At 45.0% G+C, this 16,738-nt stretch overlaps 1 protein-coding gene across 5 annotated transcripts in view; it reads right to left on the bottom strand.

Annotated features, from left to right (window-relative positions):
* CACNA1I (calcium voltage-gated channel subunit alpha1 I) overlaps positions 1–16,738 on the bottom strand; it is a 228,718-nt gene that overhangs the window by 105,558 nt on the left and 106,422 nt on the right. For all 5 annotated transcript variants that reach the window (XM_053253047.1, XM_053253048.1, XM_053253049.1 and 2 more), the window contains exon 8: positions 14,694–15,100. In XM_053253047.1, the coding sequence (XP_053109022.1) occupies positions 14,694–15,100 (407 nt within the window). The remainder of the gene's footprint in view (positions 1–14,693; positions 15,101–16,738) is intronic.

The raw sequence follows: 16,738 nt of genomic DNA on the forward strand, positions 1-16,738 counted from the left end.
TTCTTGAAAAATATTTTAAGGGTGTGTCCAGATGTACATCATATGAGTGGTGAACTCACTGTGGAACCACATTCAGATGTAAATTTTGTTCTGATGTATAAATTTCAAGTGTGTGGCAAGAATGTGGCAGCCAGATTGGTCTCTGGGTTTACCCAAAGGGACCATATAACAACAATTCCAAAAGAACTGCACTGGCTGCTGAGATGTTTCCTAATGAAATACAAAGTGCTGGTTATCGGGGCGGAGCCACCATTGTGTGAACGGGTTCAAAGAACCTGGGCCACCAATTAAAAAGTCTACCGAAGCCCATGGGGTGTGTGGCTCGGGCTCCAGAGGAGCCCCGAGTGAACTCCCCTTGCCCACGCCCGGACTCTGGAGAGCCCTGAGCTCCCCCCTGTCCTTTTCAGGCAGCGCTTGCTCTTTCTCTCCCTCGCTGGAGGGAGAGAAATGGAACTGCATGCTGCCAGGCACCATTGCCTGAAATGACAAAGGGAGAGCTTACTCGGGCTATCCCAAGTCCCCTTTACATGTGACACACACACACACGGGGGCATGGCTCAGGCTCCAGAGAGCCCGAGAGAGCTCTTTTCTTGTCATCTCAGGCAGCATTTGCTGCCTGACAGCATGTATCTCGCTGGAGGGAGAGAAAGGAAAACACATGCTGTCAGGCAGCAAACGCTGCCTGAAATGGACAGGGGTGGGGATCTTGCTCGGGTTCTCCAGAGCCTGAGGCATGCCCCCACACACGTGATATCACGCACATGGGGTGTAACTAGAGGGGCTGTTGAGCGGGGCCAGACACAGGCCACTGTTCTGTGGCTGGCTCTGCGCTTGCTGGTTATTACCTATAAAGCCCTCAACGGCTTGGGTCCAGGGTACTTAAGAGAGAACCTTCTTTATTGTGCACCCTGTTGCCTATTAAGCTCATCCAGAGAGTTACAGTTGCCACCGACTCGTTTGGTGGCAACTCAGGACTGGGCCTTCTCTGTGGCTGCCTGGGGGATTTGGAATGCACTTCTTGCTGAAATAAGAGCATCTCCTTCCCTGTTTGGTTTTAGGAAGACCCTGAAGATGTATCCGTTTTCCCAGGCTTTCAACTGAAATTTTAATTTTAATGTATTTTTATTTATTGAGATGTTTTATCTGTTTTATGAATTTTAACTGTTTTATATTATTTTTATATTATGTCTTAATTTGTACACTTCCTGGAGTTTTTTTATATCAGGCGGTAGAGGAATTCAATCAGTCAAGCAAGCAAGCAAGCAAGCAAGCAAGCAACAAATTCAGAGAAAACTCAAGGCCAAACATGATGTGACTTTGAACAGGATCCAGACTGGGACTGGGGTGTGGAGGGAGGGGGGATTTCCCTCCTGGAGCAGATAGCAAGGGCAGGGGCCCCTGATCTGGGTCAGAACAGCAATGAGGGTGAAGGATTAAATCCCTTCCTGCTATGCTGTGGTCCTAATTTGGAATCAGGTCTCTTGATGGATCCTATTTATAGGGGAGGAAAAAACATGCATGGTGTGTTTAAAGACAACATCTAGTCTGCCCCCCATTTTCCCTGTTTGAGCTGAAAAGACTGGCCCTTGTGTCAATCGTGAGCCTCTTCTCCTCACCCTGGAGCAAACATATTTTAATTGGGCAAATGTGCAAGATGTTTAAAATGTTGATTTAAAAGTAGGGCAGCCCACCCAAAGCAGGGGAAATGTTAAAGAGGGATTTGGGTTTGGATTTGGAGGCAGGTTTGTGTGTCATCTGAAGAGCAGAGGTGTGCAGAGCCAAGCTCACACAGCAGCTGAAAAAACAGCACGACCCCATGGTGGGTACAGCTGTGTGTACCTTAAAAGACAATCGTCTTGTACATGACATGTAGGTGGGTTTGATGGAGCTGGAGTTAGTATCAGGGTCGCCAGGTGGTGACCTTTACCCCGGATTCCTGATTATTTTGAACCCCCTCCAACAATTTCTGTGTTGGAGGGAGTGTCCGGGGCCAACTGCCACCACTGCCATGTGGCTAGCTAGCCCTTTCCCTTTTTTGATGTCATGGTGACTCACAGCAGCAGTGGCTGCACCATCCGCCAGCCAATCAGAGGCTCCCCTGCATTCGTAGGAGCTTCCCCAGAGCAAGTGGCCATATCCATCCCCAGCACCGCATCCCTCCAATGGCTTATGCTGGTGTCTATCTTATGTTTCTTTTTTAGATTGTGAGCCCTTTGCGGACAGGGAGCTGTTTTCTTTGTTTGTTTATATCTATGAAAACCACTTTGGGAACTTTTGTTGAAAAGCGGTGTACAAATATGTATCTGTTGTGTTTGCATTCTCCTCCCCCAGTGCCAGCAGCTCAGTGGTGTGCGCCCTGAGAGCTGCAGCCATCCAGCAAGCAGCAGCCTCCCCTGCCGCCGCCAGAAGTGATCCCACCGCCCTGTGGGCCGTGGTGGCACACATCTGTCTGTCGACGATGAGGACGCCAGTCGGAGGAAGCAAGCAGCATCACCAGGGAAGCTTCTGAGCCAGGAGGACGAGGAGGAGTGGTGCTTTGGCAACCAACCAGGACAGCCAGCTTCAGCTGCAGCCCATGGAGCTGAGAGCTGGGAACTGACTGTGTACACCTTCCCACAAAAAGAGCATGGTCAAGTTCAACACACAAGCACCAAAGGCAGCAGACCCAGGAAGCATGGGTTAGGAACCAAAGTTTTCTCCATCCACAACTCTATTCGAGTTGGTGAACAGCACTGGCTTCCCCCGCCCTTAAATAATGCAATACAAGTCTCTAAGGTGTTAGATTGACGGGCTACTGCCTATTGGATTATGTTTTCCTTGTCACAATATCGTTTTGTGAAGCAGTAAAGCCAGTGCTGTGGTGTGGCATGTGGATAAAAAAATAATAAAAATTATGATTATTAAAAATGAGCTGAAAAATTGAACTGTAGAGCGTTTTCTAAATGAAATAATGTCTTTTTCAAATAATAAAATTTATTGGGCATTTTTATCTTTGTTGTTTGCCTCCTTTTAAATATGAAAGCAAGACTGTGTGATCTCAGATGTAGGATCCCTTCCCCAGCCCCCACAATACACACATGCACCTTCCTTTGGAACTCTAAGCTGTTTGACATAGAACCTAGAGATTAATGAGAGTAATTCAGGTTCATTAAGTGACCAATGTACTTTTCGGATTTGGTTTGCTTGGCCATTCATGTGGAATGTACTAGGGCTCCTGAAAATAAAATACGAACATAGGAAGCTGCCATATACTGAGTCAGACCATTGGTCTATCTAGCTCAGTATTGTCTTCACAGACTGGCAGCGGCTTCTCCAAGGTTGCAGGCAGGAATCTCTCTCAGCCCTATCTTGGAGATGCCAGGGAGGGAACCTGGAACCTTCTGCTCTTCCCAGAGCAGCTCCATCCCCTGAGGGGAATATCCTACAGTGCTCACACTTGTAGTCTCCCTTTCAAATGTAACCAGGGCAGACCCTTCTTAGCTAAGGGGACAAGTCATGCTTGCTACCACAAGAAAGGTGGGCTGGGGATGTGGTGGGAGGGCTTCTTATATGAATGTGGCTACTTTCTGAGCTTGTTGGACTCTGAGGTGCTTAGACAATGTGCAGTCTGCCCTATCTATTATATTAATTCTTGTAGACATGCCTCTGTGGGGATGCGTCCCGGCAACACAGCGGATTGGCTGGGCAGCGGAGGCGCCGGATTGGCTGGAAGTGGCCACTTAGGGAGGAAAGGAAAAGAAGGAAAGCAGGCAAGCGGAGAGGAGAACTGAACGGACTGGGGCAGAAGGAAGGGGGGAAGCTGTGGGGAGAGAAAGCGGTGGAGCCTGGCTGGGCAGAGACAAACGGCTGGCCGCTTCGGAAGATGCTCACTAGAGGGAGGGCCATGCAGGAAGAAGCCGGCTGAACGCTTGGCAGCCCGAGTCTGACACTGGGGACTGGAGGGAGGAGGAGGCAGCAACGGCCAGCGGGGAAAACACAAGCAGGCTAAAAAGCGTGGGGGGGGGAGCATGAATGAGAGAGCGAAAAAGAGAGAAAGAAAGAGGGGGAAACAGAGGAGGGAGCAAGCTGGGGCGGAAGGCTTGGGGGGAGGGGACTAGGGCAGAAGATGGGGGGGTGTACTGCGGAGGCAAGCAGCAGGCTGTGGAGCTGGTACTTGGCCCAGCGGCGGGCCCGCCCCGCCCGCGGAAGCCAGGCAGCGGCGGGGGGGTTCGCCCCACCCACAGAAGCCATGCGGGGCCCCGCCCATGGAAGCCAGGCGATGGCGGGGGCCCTGCCCCGCCCACGGAAGCCCCACCCCACCCGCGGAAGCCAGGTGCCCATGGGAGGCTGGGGCGGGAGGGAACCGGGCAGCGAAACTTCCCTGTTCACCACCCGGGAGGAGGACAGTGGTGGCGGGGCCCTTTTTGGCCGCCCACCACCCAGTAAGGCCTGTGGTAGCAGAGGTAAAGAACTCAGTGCGGGGAGGGGGAGGGCAAGAGAGAGTGGGGCAGGAGGGGGAGGGAGGGCAGGAGAGAGGGGGGCAGGGGGGAGGGGGGAAAGCCCGCCCCAAAGAGTGCACAGATGCTCTGTGCGGGTCATCTAGTTTAAATTGAATGCTCCTGGATCCCACTGCTTTTACCAACCTCATGTATCAGGTTGGGACCTAACATTGATAGTTCATGCTTTTACTGTCTCAGGGCTAATTATTCAGATGGGCTCAGTGTGAGTGTATGATCGCCCTCTATTACAGATGAGACGTTTCTGCTCTTGTAGAATGTGGTAGCTTACATCTTATGAACTCATGTGTCAGGCAATGGTCTGATTCAGAAGATTCTGAGGAGGAACTGCCTGACCCACAGTCCCCTGATACGGTCCTGCTGCAGGTCGCTGAGGAGGAAGCCCCACAGACAGACGGACAGAGTGCTTTCCTGTTGTGGAACAGCAGGAGGCTGCTGGGGAGCCATTGCCCTCTTCCGATGGGGAGGAGCCAGGACCAGGCAGCAGACCAGTGAGCTACGTGGTGTGATCGCAGAAAGGAGCAGCTTTTTGTGCAGAGAAGCAGCCGCCGTTTGGCTGCAAAGTCTGACCAGGGAGGCGTCTGAATCTGTAACTCCAAAGGCAGGCAGGGTCTTAATTGGCTTCAGTTGGCATTTAACCTTGAAGATAGGGATGTGCACGGACCGGTTCGGAGGCCATTCTACTGGCGTCTGGACCGGTCCGGACATGGGCGGTTCGGGGTTCGGAAGGGTAGGGTGGGGGGTTCCATTAAGGGCGGGGGGGTTACTTACCCCTCCCGCGCTTTCCACCTTTGGTGCCGTAATTATTGTAAAAATCCCGGCGGCAGGATCCCTCGCCGCCCGCTTCAATTGACGATGATGGCTCCTCCGTGGTAAAAAAAATCGGGCAGCAGGATACTCCCCTGCTGCCCCCTTGAAGCCTCCTTGAAGCCCCTACTGCTGCCGCCCCCTTGAAGACCCCTGCCACCCCCTTAAATCTCGCCCCGGACCCGACCGCTCACTCTCTAGAAACAGGCGGGCGGCAGGGGGATGTCCTCCCGCCCCCTTCCCTGCCGGGCTGCAAAAGTCTTTAGGAAGCCTTCTGCGTTCAATCGTCGCCGATTGAAGCGGGTGGCGAGGGATCCTGCCGCGGGGATTTTTACAATAATTACGGCACCAAAGGTGGAAAGCGTGGGAGGGGTAAGTAAAGCCCCCCCCCCGCCCTTAATGGAACCCCCCACCCCAGTGCCGGACCGCAGCTCCGCGGTTCCGTGCACACCCCTACTTGAAGAGGTATAAGTTCAGACCGCTCACTCTGCACCACGCTGGTTTCAACTGATTGCTTTGGCATGCAGTTCCAGCTCCCTGTTTTTGAGCACCTTGTTCCTGTTTGCTTCTGTGATCTTGACCCTGTGCCTGGCTATTGACTTGTGACTCTTTCCAGAACCCCTTGGACTATGGAACTGGCAACCGACCCCTCTCCTGGCATTGACCTATATTGGACTTAGCACTCGACTATGATTTATGGACTGACGATTCAAATGTAGTAATTTCCAGTGACTTTGTCCTACGTACACTTGCTTTTGCTTTGCTGCTAGTAAAAACCCAAATCCCATGCATTCCAGAGGTTGCTTTGATTTACTGTGGACCCTTGACATTATGAAGTTGCCTTATGCTAAGCTAGGCCTTTGGTCTATCTAGCATCGGATGGTCTACTCTGTCCTGCAGCAGTGCTCCAAAGTCGCAGGTCTTCTGGTTAGCATTGGACTAGGATGACTGGGGAGACCCAAGTTTATATCTCCACTCAGCCATGGCTCATGTGAGATATAAATGTAAAATAAGCAAATATTTGGAGAAGGGAATTGATACACCGACATGCCCTCTACAACTTTGCCCAAGCGTATTTTAAAGCCATCAAGGCTGGTGACCATCATCCTGTGGCAGAGAATTCCATAGATTAGCTCTGTGTTCTGCCTGTTGAGTTGTATTTATTATCAAATTATCCTATTTCTAGTGAAGTATGCATATATTGTACCAATTAGCGCATATATATGTATGTATGTATATGTGTGTGTGTGTGTGTGTGTGTATATATATATATATATATATATATATATATATATATATATATATACACACACACACATACACACACACTTTGTATACAAATTTTATGCAAATTTTATGTATGCTTTGTACACAAATTTTATGCAAATTTTATGTATACTTTGTATACAAAGTAGAGGCTTTTTTAGTGAATAACACCAACTATTTCAACTTTTTTGGTGATGAGTTTTGACTATTTTCACCATCTGGACCTGGCAACCCTAGTTAGTATTTTTATGTATGTATGTATGTATGTATTATTTATTTGTTCGATTTCTAGACCACCCTGACAGAATAGCTCAGGGTGGTTGATCATGTCCAAAGATTCTTTTAGGGCCTGAGCTAGAGTCACAGTTTCCACCAAACCGTTGGCCATCTTACATGCTGCCTAAGTGAATACACACCAATGTAATATCCAAAAAACATAGCCAAAAACATAAAAAAAATAATAATTAAAATTAAAGCAGGGTATCTCAAATTTTAGCCCCCAAATTAGCCTTTGGTCATTGTGGCTGGGGATGATGGGAGTTGCAGTCCAATAACATTTGGAGATGCAAGTTTGGGAGCCCCTGATATAAAGGATGTTCTCTACTATCAGTCTGAAAAACAAGAGACAGATTGCATCTCTAACATTTGTTGGGTAGACCTGGGAAGACAACGCTAATTTGCACTGTGTAATCTTGCTCATTGCATTCCTTGCAGACATGGTGCCTCCTTGACCCTGTCTTCTTGCCAAAGGAAGTAAGGGGCATCTATGACTCCTTGAAACACACCTTTCACAAGCCATCTTTCTAGATCAGCCAATGTTCCAGAGCCCACATTGGTCACGAATGCTGTGCAAGGACATGCTCTGGTTATCTTTTGTTCCCATATTAGTGTGCAATTGACAAATTATGTGAACATGTTCTAGCAAATATAGTTCATCTGAGTTTGCTGAGAGACTGAGATTTTACACAGAAGTAAGTGCCTTGCATGAAGGTGACCATGCATTTTATTTATTATTTCTTGTTTACACAGTCAGACAGGTGTTACTGACCGGTTTGTTTTATCCAGACATTGAGTCCTTCCCAAGGACTTGGGATGGCTGAATTTTATTATCAATGTTGTTGCTGTTATTACACATATCATAGCAGAATATAGGCTGTTCCCAGTAAAGTTGCTTTTTGTAGGTGTCTGCAGAACATTTTCAAAGGAGGGGGCAAAGGCTGCAATCCTAAACCCACTTTAACCCCTCTTAAAGCCCTATTGAATTCAATTGGACTGGCTCAGTTCAGTGGGGGGCAACTGCCCCTCCTTGCCCCTCCCTCTGGATGCCCATGGTACCAGTATTTTCAATATTTTCACAATTCAAGTGGGCTTCACAGGTTACACAGAACAAGCTTCCAAATAGGAATTTGCATGAAACATACACATGGATTACCATACCCGTCTTACATGCAGGCCTCTCACTGGATGGATGCATGCTGTTTTGAAATGTGTGAAGCAGTGCTTCAAAGCATATTATATTATTATATTATTATAATTAGTAGGATTTATTAACACAGTCAGACAGATGTTATTGACTGGTTTGTTTTATCCAGACATCGAGTCCTTCCCAAGGACCTGGGATGGCTGAATTTTATTGTCAATGTTGTTGCTGTTGTTATAGATATCGTCGCAGAATATAGGCTGTTCCCAGTAAAGCTGCTTTTTGTAATTGGCTGATGGTGATTTCTGTGACCCCGATGGTGTTGAGGTGCTCTTCAAGGTCTTTTGGAACTGCACCCAGGGCGCCAATTACCACCGGGATTATTTTGGTCGTTTTCTGCCACAGCCTTTCAATTTCAACTTGTAGGTCTTTGTATTTGGTGATTTTTTCTATTTCTTTTTCTTCTATTCTGCTATCCCCTGGTATTGCTATGTCGATTATTTTGACTTGTTTTTCTTTCTTCTTTACTACAGTTATATCTGGTGTATTGTGTGGCAGATGTTTGTCTGTTTGTAGTCGGAAGTCCCATAATATTTTTACATCTTCATTTCTACCACTTTTTCAATTGTATGGTCCCACCAATTTTTGGCTACAGGTAGCTTGTATTTTTTGCAGATGTTCCAGTGTATCATCCCTGCTACCTTGTCATGCCTTTATTTGTAGTCAGTCTGTGCGTTCTTTTTACAACAGCCGATTAGGTGGTCCACTGTTTCATCTGCTTCTTTACAAAGGCGGCACTTGCTGTTTGTGGTTGACTTTTCTACTTTTGCTCTTATCGCATTTGTTCTTAGTGCCTGTTCTCGCGCAGCCAGTATTAAACCCTCTGTTTCTTTCTTCAAGTTGCCATTCTTAAGCCATTGCCAGGTCTTGGTGATGTCTGATTTTCCACTTATATTGTGCAAATATTGACCATGCAGGGGCTTATTTCTCCATTTTTCTGCTCGGTTCTTGACTTGTTCTTTCTTGTAGGCCTGCTTTCTTTCATTGGTGTTGAATATTTCCCGTTATTGACCATTTGAAGTGCATCTTATTCACTGTCCTCGATATATTCTTCAAGGCCTCTTTTCTCCTCCTCTACTGTTTGATGGACTTGCAGGATTCCTCTTCCACCTGAGCTGCGAGGGAGGTAGAGCCTATCTACATCACTGCGGGGGTGCAGAGCATGATTGATGGTCATGATTTTCCTGGTCTTACGATCCAGCGTCTCTAGCTCTACCTGGGTCCAATCTATTATTCCTGCAGTGTATCTGATAACAGATATAGCCCAGGTGTTTATGGTTTGTATGGTGTTCCCACCATTGTGTTTGGACTTTAGGATTTTTCTAACTCTCTTGATGTATTCACTTCCAATTTTTGTTTTAACTTCAGTGTGTGCAATGTTATCATCCTGGAGTATGCCCAAGTATTTGTAAGGTTCTTTCTCTTCCAGGTTCTTGATGTTGCTTCTATTGGGCAGTTCTATTCCTTCTGTTTTTCTTATTTGTCCTCTGTTCATTATTAATGCAGCACACTTCTCTAGTCCAAATTCCATTGCTATATCGCTACTGAATATACGGACAGTGTTTAGCAGTGATTCAATTTCTGACTGGGACTTTCCATACAACTTCAGATCGTCCATGTAGGTTTATTTTACTTGATGTTTTAGATGTTTGGTATCCAAGGCCTGTTTTGTTGAGTATTTGTGAAAGTGGGGTCATGGCGATTACAAACAACAGAGGGGATATTGAGTCCCCTTGGAAAATGCCTCTTCTAATGCTAACCTGTCCAAGTGTCTCGCCATTGATTGTTAACTGTGTATTCTACATGCTCATTGCTTTTTTTATAAATATCTGAATGTTTTTGCTGACACCAGTTGTTTCTAAACATTTTAGTATCCATGTGTGAGGCAATGAATTGAAGGCTTTCTTGTAGTCATTCCATGCAACACTTAGATTTGTTTTTCTTCTCTTGCAATTTTCTAAAATCATTTTGTCAATCAGCAGCTGGTCTTTTGTGCCTCTGGTGTTCGGGCAATTTCCTTTCTGTTCAACTGGAAGCTGTTTGTTAGTTAATAAGTGTTGCATCACTTCATCTGCTATTATTCCAGTTAATAATTTGAACATGGTTGCAGGCAGGTTATCGGTCTATAATTACTTGGAACTGCACCTTTTGCTGGGTCTTTCATTATGAGATGAGTTTTCCCAGTTGTTAGCCATTGTTCAATATCACCTCCTTGCAAAATGTGATTGAATTATTATTTCTTGTTTACACAGTCAGACAGGTGTTATTGACTGTTTTGTTTTATACAGACATTGAGTCCTTCCCAAGGAGCTGGGATGGCTGAATTTTATTGTCGGTTGTTATAGGTATCGTCACAGAATATAGGCTGTTCCCAGTAAAGCTGCTTTTTGTAATTGGCTGATGGTGATTTCTGTGGCCCCAATGGTGTTGAGGTGCCCTTCAAGGTCTTTTGGAACTGCACCCAGGGCGCCAATTACCACCGGGATTATTTTGGTCGTTTTCTGCCACAGCCTTTCAATTTCAACTTGTAGATCTTTGTATTTGGTGATTTTTTTTCTATTTCTTTTTCTTCTATTCTGCTATCCCCTGGTATTGCTATGTCGATTATTTTGACTTGTTTTTCTTTCTTCTTTACTACAGTTATATCTGGTGTATTGTGTGGCAGATGTTTGTCTGTTTGTAGTCGGAAGTCCCATAATATTTTTACATCTTCATTTTCTACCACTTTTTCAATTTTATGGTCCCACCAATGTTTGGCTACAGGTAGCTTGTATTTTTTGCAGATGTTCCAGTGTATCATCCCTGCTACCTTGTCATGCCTTTGTTTGTAGTCAGTCTGTGCGATTTTTTGACAACAGCTGATTAGGTGGTCCACGGTTTCATCTGCTTCTTTACAAAGGCGGCACTTGCTGTTTGTGGTTGACTTTTCTACTTTTGCTCTTATCGCATTTGTTCTTAGTGCCTGTTCTCGCGCAGCCAGTATTAAACCCTCTGTTTCTTTCTTCAAGTTGCCATTCTTAAGCCATTGCCAGGTCTTGGTGATGTCTGATTTTCCACTTATATTGTGCAAATATTGACCATGCAGGGGCTTATTTCTCCATTTTTCTGCTCGGTTCTTGACTTGTTCTTTCTTGTAGGCCTGCTTTCTTTCATTGGTGTTGAATAGTTTTGCATTATTGACCATTTGAAGTGCATCTTATTCACTGTCCTCGATATATTCTTCAAGGCCTCTTTTCTCCTCCTCTACTGTTTGATGGACTTGCAGCATTCCTCTTCCACCTGAGCTGCGAGGGAGGTATAGCCTATAGACATCACTGCGGGTGTGCAGAGCATGATTGATGGTCGTGATTTTCCTGGTCTTACGATCCAGCGTCTCTAGCTCTGCCTGGGTCCAGTCTATTATTCCTGCAGTGTATCTGATAACAGGTATAGCCCAGGTGTTTATGGCTTGTATGGTGTTCCTGCCATTGAGTTTGGACTTGAGGATTTTTCTAACTCTCCTGATGTTTTCACTTCCAATTTTTCTTTTAACTTCAGCGTGTGCAATGTTATCAGCCTGGAGAATGCCCAAGAATTTGTAAGGTTCTTTCTCTTCCAGCTTCTTGATCTTGCTTCCATTGGACAGTTCTATTCCTTCTGTTTTTCTTATTTTCCCTCTGTTCTTTATTAATGCAGCACACTTGTCTAGTCCAAACTCCATTGCTATATCGCTACTGAATATATGGACAGTGTTTAGCAGTGATTTGATTTCTGACTGGGACTTTCCATACAACTTCAGATCGTCCATGTACAGCAGATGGTTTATTTTACTTGATGTTTTAGATGTTTGGTATCCAAGGCCTGTTTTGTTGAGTATTTGTGAAAGTGGGGTCATGGCGATTACAAACAACAGAGGGGATAGTGAGTCCCCTTGGAAAATTCCTCTTCTAATGCTAACCTGTCCAAGTGTCTCACCATTGATTGTTAACTGTGTACTCCACATGCTCCTTATTATTATTATTATTATTATTATTAGTATTAGTATTATTAGTGTTATGGATGAGTAATTGCACATTCTTAATGCAGGTTCTTCATATCATTACTTGAAGTTGCAAACACAGGTATAAGACAATTCCTACAGAGCCATAATTAAAAATATTAATTAAAATAGTTGGATTATTAATTTTCGACACACACCCTACATCAGGGTGTGGCTGCTTTGAGGATATATCATGCAGAAGAACATAACTTTGCATGAATTAATTGCCTGAAATCAACATAAGTTAAAAATCTCTCTCTCTGTGTGTGTGTGTGTGTGTGTGTGTACCTAGTTGAGGCCAAACTACTGATGTTCAATGTCTGATGTGAAAATGTTGGGAGGGGAGAGGAGTAAAAATTGTGAGAGATGAAAGTGATGCATTGGGAAATCCTTTCACTTGTTTCATAGTTTAGAGTGTAAGTCTGTAGTCAGAGTTTGTTCTTTTTAATTTAATGCAATTATGGTACTGTGTCTAGTGCTGAGGCACTTTAGAAATAAATGACAACAGAGACAAACATAATAACTACTCTTACAATCCCTTAGCATACTGGTGGTTGTTGAATTTTCAGACTAATCTTTACAAACCACAAGGCACAGAAATGCCCTCTTTAAAAACAAAGCAATTGCTGGAGTTTTCAATATTCTAACACAAATCTCCAAGCCACATACCTTGGAAACCTCGTGCTTCCAAGTCCCCACCCTGCCCTATACATGATGATGTAATAAACAGACAAGACTTGCCACAGGACAGTGGGATAAAGGCTTTGAGGTCGGTACAAACATTTGAGGTCTGGTATAAGATGGCTCTTAGGTTATGACCCCACTCAGCATTAAGAGGATGAAATTTGTAACTGATGGCTATATATGCTGTTGCTTTGACAGAGCCACTTTTGTGTCTGGGCAGACAGCTGCTTTCTATATCTGGATGCATTCTTTTGCAGACAGTAACCGATCAAAAGATGGGATCTTGCCCTCCCTTCCCCTTGAGGAGATGAAAAGCTTCCCTGTGCTCTGTTAATACAGGACTCACCTGGTTCTCCTATACTTTTGTACAGGCAGACCATGCTTGTGTGTCTCTTAATTAAGCTGGAAAGACGGGCAAGCTGATGGATTTTGTTTGAGCGGCGGGTGAAGTGCCTGTGCCATCCCCAGAGGGTGTATTAGACTAAACCACATAGACAAAGGATTCAGTTAGCTAATGAAGAGAGAAATGAGGAGATGATTGTGGGAGGTGGGGGTGGCAAAAACAAGGAAGAAAGATCAGTTGGCTGGATTGTATAGGGAGAAGGACAAGAGAGGGGACGGAGATAAAAGATTTTCTAAAGACAGAGTCGTCCTTCTTTAGAAAAAATAGATGCAATTATGCATGGTGTGAAGAGAAAGAAATCTTTCTCCCTCTCACATAACATTAGAACCAGGGGCCATCCCATGAAACTGATTGCCAAGAAATTTAGGACCAACAAAAGGAAGTACTTTTTCATACAATGCATATTTAACCTATGGAATTCTCTCCCACCAGATGCAGTGACAGCCACCAGCGTGGATGGCTTTTAGAAGGGCTTAGGTGAATTCATGGAGGATAAGTCTATCAATGGCTACTAGACCAAGGGCTATAGGCAACCTCCAGCCTTAGAGGCAAGATGCCTCTAAATAACAGTTGCAGGGGAGCAACAGCAGAAGTGAGGCCATGCCCTCACCTCTTGCCTGTGGACTTCCCAGAGGCATTTGGTGGGCCACTGTGTGAAATAAGATGTTGGCCTAGATAGGCCTGATCCAGCAGAGCTGTTCTTATGTTTTTAAGGGAGAAACACTTTGACAGAAATGGAAAAGAATACAGTGAGAGAAAAAATGATCATGTGTGGAAGCAAAGGAAGAAAGAACCCATTTCAGGGTTGCTACCTTATCTGATCCTTAAGTTCTTACTAAGTAACATTTATTTAGCAGACACCAGCTAACGGTTGTTGCCTGGCGGGCTTCCGGGCTGGTTTTTTAAATTACTCAGCCTGGAGCTGTCCTCCATGCAGTTTTCATATGTGCTAAATTTGTTTAGTTCTGCCTCTTTACTTGACTCTTGGCCTGTCTCCCAAGTATCATTGCTACTGAAAAGTTTCCATGCATTTGAATAGAGCTGAATTCCTGTGAGATCATTGCGGGCAGGTTGTGCAAGTTTTATACAGAGTTGTACATAAGAAATAATAATGGAACAAAATAATGGTGAGCGCTGTAAGGGAAAACAACAGATCCAGGAGCCTCTTCTCACCTGCTCAGCCTATCCAACTCAAATTTGATGGCTGCCCAAAATGAACATTCCAATTATGTAGATAGAGCCTTTGTCACATGACTTACCAGTCCCAAGGGGTGCCAAATTATCTAGAGAGAAGGTTACATAATTTGGACATAGTCATGTTCATGTCCACAGAAGACACCCAACAACCACAGCATGCCAGACAATGTCTATCCATTTTAAGCTGCATGGTACATAACTGCCAACATGTCCCCATTTTCCCATTCACGTGGCTGGGAAATAGGGACATGTTGGCAGGTATGTGTCTATCCATTTTATGCTGCACAATATCAGGTTGCTGAGTTAATGTATAGGCCTCAGCTGCCCACTAGTATTAGTTACCTGCTCATGGTGCTCAATGCCCATACTGATGGTATTCACGAGGATGGCAATCATGATTCCACGGTTGAAGTATTTGCTCTCCACAATTCCCCTCAGTTTGACCCTCACTTCTTGCCACATATCATTGAGGAGTGTCAGCTGGCCACCCTCTTCTCCATCGTCCTCTTCTTTTTCCAAGTCTTCAGTCCCATCACTTCCTTTCTTTCCATCTCCTTCCTCCTCACTGGCTCCCCCTCCTCCTTCCTGATCCGAATCAGCACTTTTGAGCACAGAAAGTCTCTGGGCTGCTTCTTGCTGGGCCTTATGGCATCTTGGACAGTTGCTGGGATCAGAGGTCAATGTCATAGCAACAGGCTGGCCGATGCTTGGTGGCACATAATCAACTGCATTGTGTTTCCGGCAGTGCCCTGAGTAATACATATAAGGATCAAATTTAAGGGGGAAATATCCATTATTTCAGAACAGAGCTATAGTTCTGCATCCCTGTATTTAATTAAGCTTAGCAGCTTCTAAACTGGGTTGCTAGTGAGGAAAATTAAGCACTGGAACTGCTTGACAAGGGAAGTATTAAGCTCATCATCACTGAGAGACTTGAAATGGAGATTGCTTGTCTCTCAGAGATACGCTCTAGTTCAGCCACAAAAGATTGGAGACAGTTGTGTTCCCTTCTGTAGCAGGGGTGGAATAATTCTGTAGACTGCAGACATCATTAAATAAGAGGCCATGGCCTAAGTTATCTAAGAGGTTAAAAAAAAATAACAAAAGATGATTCTGTCTTTAAAATCTATGTAGCCCTATTGATTGTGTAAGTAAATGTTTTAGAAATACAATTTTATTTACAAAAGGTTCTGTAGAAATAGTCCTTGTAGTTCATGAGAACCATTCTGTTGTCATCAGATTGGTTCTATTCATTTTAGTGTCAACATTACATTTTTTATTAGCTGTCAGTCCTGCTAGGTCTGCAGGACTGAGAAGGATGAGAGGAAGAAAGGAGAACATTCTGTGTGACAACTTTAGTCCTACTGATTTTAGCTGAAATTGTTTTTGGGTTAGGGTCACAATTGTTGTGATTCCAGCAGAACTTGGGAGTAGGCATAACTCCATCCTCCTTTTTGTCACTAAGGACCATTTCACCCATGGGTTATAGATGTAGATGTAAGATAATTTATGTGCACATCTATAAACATAAGATGTGGGTGCAACAAGCACCTATGTCATGCAGGTACACTCATGAAAGAGCTGGGATAGGCTGCAGCTCTCTGTGGAGTTTATTCTCAGGAGAAAACTCAGGTTTGCTGCTGTGCAACATGAGAAATTGCTGTAAGGAGTTATGGCAAATGGAGTAGAACTTAACAGCCTTGTCAAGGACAGGATACTTCTTTAGCTGCAGTGGTAATTGTACTTCTCCTGCAGCTAGAGTGACCTACAGGATTAGAGCAGCAGGCTGTACTTAAAGGCAGAGATCTCCTAACTCACATATGTACCACATCCAACAGCCTTCTTGTATACAAGATCTTAATCACCAGGATTCCCATATGTTACAGTCAGTTGTAATTATCTAATAAATTAGTGTTTAATTTTTAGCTCATGATGGGGGAGCTCCCCCAGTTTGATTTGGAATGGGTTTACAACTCCCCCCTCCCCTAAAAAGTAGAAAACAAATAAGTTCCCCCACCGAAGCCCATTCTGAGATTGGGCCTCCCTGCATTCCTGATGCACAGTGGGGTTGGGGGTCTCCCTGCTCCAACTCTCCCTGCAAAGCCCCCAACATACAACCACTTCCCTCAAATTCATGACTGTGCTGACAAACAGGCTTCATGGAGGGATCTCTCCATCGTTGCCCTACTGTAAGTCTGTTTGAGAAAAGGCCGGGTGCAGCTGCAGTGGCGGTGGCAGCCATGAAGAAGGCTAGAATCAAACCACAGAGGGGATTTGGTTCATAACATGCTCAGGAGCTTGAAACATGGAGCTTGTGATTCCGAACCTCATCCCCCAATGAGTTACAGCATGATAATTATTCCTAGCACATCTCAGTGGAAGTGTTG

The sequence above is a fragment of the Hemicordylus capensis genome, chromosome 5 (genome assembly GCF_027244095.1).
Source record: "Hemicordylus capensis ecotype Gifberg chromosome 5, rHemCap1.1.pri, whole genome shotgun sequence".
NCBI lineage: Eukaryota > Metazoa > Chordata > Lepidosauria > Squamata > Cordylidae > Hemicordylus > Hemicordylus capensis.